We start from the raw sequence: 7,500 nt of genomic DNA, 5'->3' as shown, positions 1-7,500 counted from the left end.
TACTAGCGAAAAAAGCGAGAAAATCCGGACGAAATCGAGAAAACTTGATGAAGATGCGATGTTGTGTAATACCTTGTGGTCAAACAGACGCAGGCTCTTTAAAAAAAAACATTTCTTGCCTTTTCGCGTATTTCCAAACATCAGAATTGATCCAAACTTTCCACAAAAAAAGTTTTGTTTTCTTTTTTGGCTTTATTCAAAGGAAATTTTCGCTTTCCGGCGACGCAACGCTTAACGCTTAACGCAATCATTTACCATATAAAGTCAAACTAAGGTGTATGAGCTGATAATCGAGATTGAGTGAACCAATCAGAGCACGCGAAATGCATTATCGGAGGTTGAGAATTTTAAATAATTATTCACAATTAGATTAGGAGCTCTCGATTAATTTCTATGAGGTGATAGTTCAATGAGGCCGAAGGCCGACAACTGACATTTGCAAATGACATTTGCAAATGTGATCATGAAAGATCATTTGTAAATGTGATCACGAAAGACCTGAAAAGGGGAAAAATTGTCAAAAAATTATTTAAGAGCTGCATTTCGCTGCAATCGGGAATACTCGAGAAATTTCGTTTGTTCACATCGGGAAACGAACCTAAGTCCTTCGTTGAGCTGCTTATTCTACGGGAGATTCGTGGAAGCTTACATACAATTGTAATTAACTAATGTCAAAATGGAGAGTCAATGTTATCGTTAAAAGAATTTTTCGACGAAACAACACGATTACTCAGTGACATCTTCGGAAAAAACCCAAATTTCAAACTACTTTGTCCTTAGTCTCCCCACAGCCGTTCTTAGTGTCGTCACGCAACGCTCCTACCGTTGCGTGACGATGCTGCGGGGGAGACTACTTCGTCCCATGACGAAACGCGGAAAAAAAATGATGCTTCCAAAAGGTGAGAGAATTATTCTAGGAGAATGTACAGTACCTTAGAACTGGGTTGGGCACCCTTTGTCTCGATTCAGCTGATATTTGAAAATGTTATGCTTGGATGATGTACATCTTTCAGATAAGTAAATAATTTTTAGCTGAGATTATTCTATCAGAATGCACGTTAATAACGTACGCGCTGGAAATTCCATTTATCAAAGGGTTGTTTTAAAACCGTCTTGATTTTAAGATTTAGTCTATGTATAAATTATTGTATACTTAAAAAGATAAGATAGCCAGCCATTATATCTCCAGTCAGTTTGACTGCCCAGGGCAATGTAAATTATCGATAGACGTCGACCTGTTTTGCATGTTTACAAAAAACTCCGCGCAATATCACATTCTAAAATAATCTTGTCTTTGCGTATTTAATTTTCCTCGGTTCTTTCAAACTTTCTACGGTTCATTAATTAGATCGCATTTATCCAGCTTTACAGCTCGCAGTTGTATTTTCTTCGTTTAGTTTGACATGTAAAGATATGGTTGCATTGACATCCGCTTTGAAATTAAGCTTAAGTTGTTTGTCTTTCTTGACAACAGCCTTGGTGATATAGACATCTTTGAAGAAGCTTAACCATTGTGTTTGAAAATTCTTTTTTTCTGTTTGCCAGACAGTGCTTACCTACTGCGAGATTTGTTTTGCTTCTTTTTAAACGTAACTTTTTTTGTAGCTAAAGTCGAAACCGCAATACCTTCGTGAAAACGATAACAACCTTAGGTGCTAAACATACACTTAATTTAAATCATGTTAGAATAAATTAAATTTTTATTTTTAGCACAATAGTATACCGGTACCCGCACTCACTATTTTTTTCCCTTTTTTTCCTTTTTCCGCTTATTTTGTCAAAATTCCCTTGGTTGATCTGTAATGTTTTTGAGAAAATATTATGCACTAGTCAGTGGAAAGCCCCGCACCCCCATACCTGGGGAATAGCGGGGCATTAGACCAGGCCTGCCTTCTAAATGAAGCAAATTCCCTGCTATGCGGGGCAATTTCGTACGTCAAAACCAAACTTTTCTCCCCCGCACCTGGGACGATAGAATACTTCCAAAACTATAAAGCACAATGTTGACCAAAATTAATATACTTTAAGAATTTTTACCTCAAGTTAAACTTTGACAAACATGAAAATCAACAATGTAGTCCATTTCTCATGAAGCCCAAATAATTGATCTACCTTGAGTTACAGATTTGGCGTTCCACACTTTACAATCTCTCCAAAAACAGTAATATTAGTCAGTGGGTTTAGCACAGCCCTGAAAGTGGGAATAAAAAAAATTATACCAGATTCTGACTACACTAACACGAGACATTGAAAGTGAAAGTTTATCGAGAAATTGCGTCCGTCAGTCATCAGATGTACAATGTATCCTGACACAGACCTAAATTAGAACTTACATCTGTTGTTTCTAGGAAATAGAAACAGTGCTACGCCAGATACGAAAAACCACTAAAAAACCACCCTTTAGATGTGGCCAAAAAATATGTGGAAACGTATTCTTCCTCTAATGCAGCAGCACAAGACCCCGAGGAAAGGGTACGACTGATCAATATACAAAAAATACATTACAAGATAAACTCTCTCACACAAAAATTACAAAAGGAAAAGAAAATCGAGCGAACGCGATGACTGACGGACCTAGAATGACCTAAATCTCCCACGCAAAGCCTACATATTCCTAGCACATCCCATAACAACCTGCAAACCTCTCAATCGTACCATCAGAATAATAATTCCGACTAATTTATTCAAACGTCAGAAATTACTCTTTCCTTGGTGTCAAAACCGTAAGATAACAACGACATAAGTCCAAACACTCATTTGACAAGCATAATCGAGCAAAAATTTCTGTTTGACAAATGAATTGTAAAGATAAGCTTCTTTTGTTATTTCCCCTCTATGCATAAGCATACCCAATCTAAAGTACACTCAACCGACTGCAACGGCTCACTATCACAACAATTCTCAAAGAGCTATACAAATTTCACTAAGGAAGTGGCTAATATTACCAAACTTTTATGGCCTCATAATCCAGCTACATTTTGCAAATAACCAAGAAATTACCAAGGTAAGAGAGTAAATCCCCTATATCGAACGTTTTCACTCACGTGACCAGCAGCTATATTGGATTACTGAAACAAAGAAAGTATTTGCATACAAATAGAACTTAAATCTCAGACGATTAGCTTGATACACCATCATGGCCACCATTCCTTTGTTTTGGAACACCAACATGGCCGCTCTCGCGTTCTTGCCGTTTTTCCTTAAACTGCTTTTTGCCGCCTTAGCGGCGAGCGTCTAGCTGCACTTTGGACCATCTAGTTGCGCTGTGTTTCGGCGAATGTTCGCTTAGCACTGACGTGTTTCTACTCATTCCTCTGCCGTTCATTCAGTTGTTATTGTTTGTGCAGGGCAAATGTGTCTCTTATTTAAACTCCTATTAAATTTTCGAAATGTATTAAAACATAGCGAGAGCCGAAGCTACTTTGCTTGTAATTAAAAATATCAAAGAAGAAATCCTCATATGCAGCGTTGAAGGTTTTCCTTCGATTTGAAACTAAAAGAAATGAAACATAAACAAATCCTCCTCGAAAACATCCGCGTAACGCACGAGTAACATCCGCGGAAGAAATGGGGACCATGTCTAAAAACAACTTAAGAGGGATCACCTTTGGTAGAAAGCCTATAGGGGGTATTCTCTCACTTACCTTGATAATCTCTTGAAATAACCCTTCATCGGTAACAAATTTTGAAACTTCTCTGAAAACTATAGCAAAGAAAATAAAAAATCTAGTGAACTACAGCAGACCTTTGAAAGAGTCCTTAGTAGGAACTTGCATGTTCCACCATTACGCAGACCGTGGTAATGTAGAAACTCAAAAAGACGAAACCCATCGGAGGTAACATTTTCAAGGTTCATCTCACAAAATCATAAAGTAGCGTCACTGTCACCCTCTACGCGTACGTTCGCGTTGCATTCCAATGGAAATACGGAGACAAAAGGTCAACGCTATATAAATAAATCGCTAATCAAGCATAACTATAATCTTTGTCTAATTCCACTACAAGAAATGATAATATTTGTACAGATTGAACCCAGAATTTAACTGACTCAGCCGCCATTTTGAGACCGTATGCTCTCCCAGTGATCTTTCAGTGCCTATTCAAGTTGGCGTCAAAATGCAAATCCCGGTCTAAGCCCGGCTCAAGGTCCCTGCTCGCCGATACTTGCGCCAAATGCTGTCGAAAACCCCGCATACCGTGGCAAAAGTGACGGTCCAAAACCGCTGAAATTCCCCGCTAATGCCCTGCATTCCCCGGGTATGGGGGTGCGGGGCTTTCCACTGATTAGTGCATTAATTTATCATGGGCTGAAGAAATTTAAAGGCTTCCATCTTCCAAAACAATGCCTCAGTCAAGCTCACAAGGAAATGAAGTGTAGAGCGAGTTCAAGTGTTCAGGGAGGATGTTCCAAGAAGGCAGCTGCATGTGAATTTGCACATTCGTGCAGTAATGTGACTATTCAAAGCAGAAACACTAGTTTTGTTCTTGAGCAGTAATTTATGTTTTAGTGGCATCAAAATTAATTAAGAAAATGTTGTCAAAGTTATTTCTTCTGACCACCAGTTGTGGACTGGTAGATTCTTGTCAGCCAATAGTGACTTGCTAGCTGTCTTACCTGTGGTGGTGAAAGACAGTTTACTAAAAAAAAAAAATTCTCCATATCTTCAGCATGCTGTTTAAGCAGGCAGCACCATTTGTTGTGATGGAGATGATGATGTCATAACATTCTGCTGAGTCTTATATGGCAACAGCTTGTTTGTCTATGGAGAATCTTGGCCAGGGACTATTTGGAGTCCAGTTAGAGGTATATTTTTACATGATAAGTATAGGAAATCGTATGAACGCGAGTGCATTTCATGATTTTTGCACGTGTGATGTTTTGAAAGTTCTCAAAATTGCATGAGCCGTAGGCGAGTGCAATGTAAGAACTTTCAAAACATCACGAGTGACGATAAATCACGAAATGCACGAGCAGGTTCATACGATTTTTTATTTAATTATAATTATTCTCAACAAAATTACTCAAACGCGCTACTTTGTTTTGGGTTTAGTTTTCTTTCAGTCGCCCTTGTTTGCCATGCAGACATTCAACCAGGTCTGTGTAGCTTTCAACGTGTTTTTGTTTTTCGCATTTTCTTTAAGTTGCTCAACGATGTTTTGGTTTGACAAAGCAAACCGACTGTCAGCCATTTTTTTTTACTTTGGTGTTCAAATTTGGCGTTTCCCGGTGTTTCATAGCAACTTCCGTATTGCACTCTATAACCTGGATTGCACTCTATAACCTATTTATGCATTCGCCATTTGCCAATCAGAACAAGATATTTTGTTGAGTATATGTAATAACTGTACATCATTTGCTAATTTACTCGAACTTAATGTTTGTTGATAGATAACTGTAAATGTTCTTCCATCTATAACAATGCAAAAGATTAGTAGCTTTTTTAAGACAACAGGGTAGCCTGATGCATATATAATGCTTTTTGCCAGCTGATGCAGCAGGCTCACACTCTAAATGCCATTGCCACAGCACTTGAGGAAACCTCTGACCAGGGGGTGGAGAAGATTTAATGTGTGTCTGAGAAGGTTTCCCTGACCAGTTGCCCACTTGTCCCAGCCTTTAACCCTAAATTCCCTTCTAAGAGTGAATTTAAGTTAATAGATTTTAAATACTGTGCGTAACGCCACATGATTTTACTTGTCAATAGGGGGCCCAATTCAGGTCAGGTGAGGCACAGACATATTAAGTGGCTCTTGCATTGCCTTATGGGCAAGTTGGGATAACGTTATTATAGCTTTTTGGTGGTCTATTGTCTACCAATAATGTAATAGACTTATATAGTGTATTTTAATGACTATTAGCTTCCTCACCTGGCAAGTTTTCTATACCTCAGTGGTATATCATCCAAACTATTAACCCATTGACCCCTTCGAGTGAAACTCAATAGATTTTACTCTGTCATCAACGGGGGCTCTTTTCCAGACAGCAGTCAATGGGACAATCAGAAGATCACTTGGATTTTTTCATGTACAGTACATGTATGCCTATGTCATTGCATTAAACTCTTGCTCCCATTTGCAAACAGCTTAGATGAGAAGACAAAAATATAGTTTTTATAATAAATTCTTTCTCTCTTTCAAGGTGACAGAAAAATTGCTCGAGGCAGAAAAGAAGAAATTGAGCCAGCTAGAGTTGCAGCTTGATGAGGAGATAAGATGTGGTAAAAGTAGTGTTGAAAAGGTGAGATTGTTTTATTATTTTACAAATAACATCTACTGACAGTACATGTAGCAGCTTCCACTCACAAATTGTTTGCCTTATCTCAGTCCCAGTTCATATCCTTTTGCCGTCAGTTGGGCAGGCTTCACTCCTCCGGGTCTCCCCAGTTGCCCAGCGGATGAATAAATGCTTTCCTTGTTTGCCACATTTGTGGCCACACCCCTTCAGCATTCTTCAATCAAAGTGACTATCTCCCTGGTGTTTATAGAGCCCTGCACATTGAACAGGGTTGCAGAACTGTCTTTGCTTGCAACATGTCATCCTTCAGCATCAAACGCAACCATTTATCTTAGGCTCCTCCTCTTCCAAAGGCTTACCAATTACACATGATCTCATACTAGTCATTTGAAAGTCATTTGCTCACAAAAGCACTGATCCACAAATCGCTAGAACGCAAAGCTATACATGAAAACCCCTGCAAATTCTAGGGGCACCCCACAGACATGTGAGAATGGGTAAGACTGCTGGCAGCATTGGCTTGAGGTTAGCATTGCCCAAATTGCTCTTAGCCAACCTATCAAAGTAATTTGCATCGCTGTTTTCAAAGAACTAATCTCAATGCAAATTAATTTGTGACGTCCCCGTTAAACAAAGTGGAAAAGTGTGTTGAGGTGATAGGCTCAATATAAAGCTATTAGTACAATTTATAGATCCTAGCAGTTTAAGTGGCGACCGGACATTAGGGAGTTTAACAAAACTATGATGTCTACATGCAGTGACAAAATGTTACCTGAAAATATGTTTGAGCTATATTTTAAGTATTTCGCAACTTTTCCATCTCGTTGATGTTGTACACTGTACATTATAGATCGAATGCATTAACTTGGTGTCCAAAAAAGTATTCTTTTGTTTATGTGCTAATTAGACTCACTATAGCCTTGTTTACATGGATTAAAAAAGAAATGTTGCTTGAGAGCCACTGGCTTGTGACTCTAATTGGTACATAAACAAAAGAATACATTTTTGGCTGCCATAAATTCATTCAGTCGAACTGGGTGAAGTATCCTGTAGATGGGTTTGTATGGACAGATTTGAAGTAAAAAGAGAGTCAGAATGAAAGATTCAAAGCAGTATCATGCCTACATTTGTCGTTAGTTAAAACCTAGAATTGTTCATTTCAAGTTGTTGTTTTGACGAGTTGATGATGGCTTTATGGCGTTGCTATGGCCATAGCTGTGGTCGTTTCTTAAACTCCCTATTGTCACATAAACCAGCTTAGCTTA

General features: G+C 38.6%; 1 protein-coding gene across 1 annotated transcript in view; it reads left to right on the top strand.

Moving 5' to 3' along the window:
• Nucleotides 1–811: 811 nt before the first annotated feature.
• The window catches only part of LOC138019289 (ras-GEF domain-containing family member 1B-like), a 32,582-nt gene continuing 25,893 nt past the window's right edge, over nt 812–7,500 (top strand). Inside the window, exons 1-3 of the mRNA XM_068866027.1 lie at nt 812–899; nt 4,669–4,804; nt 6,140–6,238. Coding sequence (XP_068722128.1) covers nt 4,742–4,804; nt 6,140–6,238 — 162 coding nt within the window. The 5' untranslated portion in view covers nt 812–899; nt 4,669–4,741. The remainder of the gene's footprint in view (nt 900–4,668; nt 4,805–6,139; nt 6,239–7,500) is intronic.

The sequence above is a fragment of the Montipora capricornis genome, chromosome 10 (assembly GCF_036669925.1).
Source record: "Montipora capricornis isolate CH-2021 chromosome 10, ASM3666992v2, whole genome shotgun sequence".
Lineage (NCBI taxonomy): Eukaryota > Metazoa > Cnidaria > Anthozoa > Scleractinia > Acroporidae > Montipora > Montipora capricornis.
The sequence above is the reverse complement of the archived record's forward strand: the minus strand, read 5'-3'. Positions and strand labels throughout refer to the sequence as shown.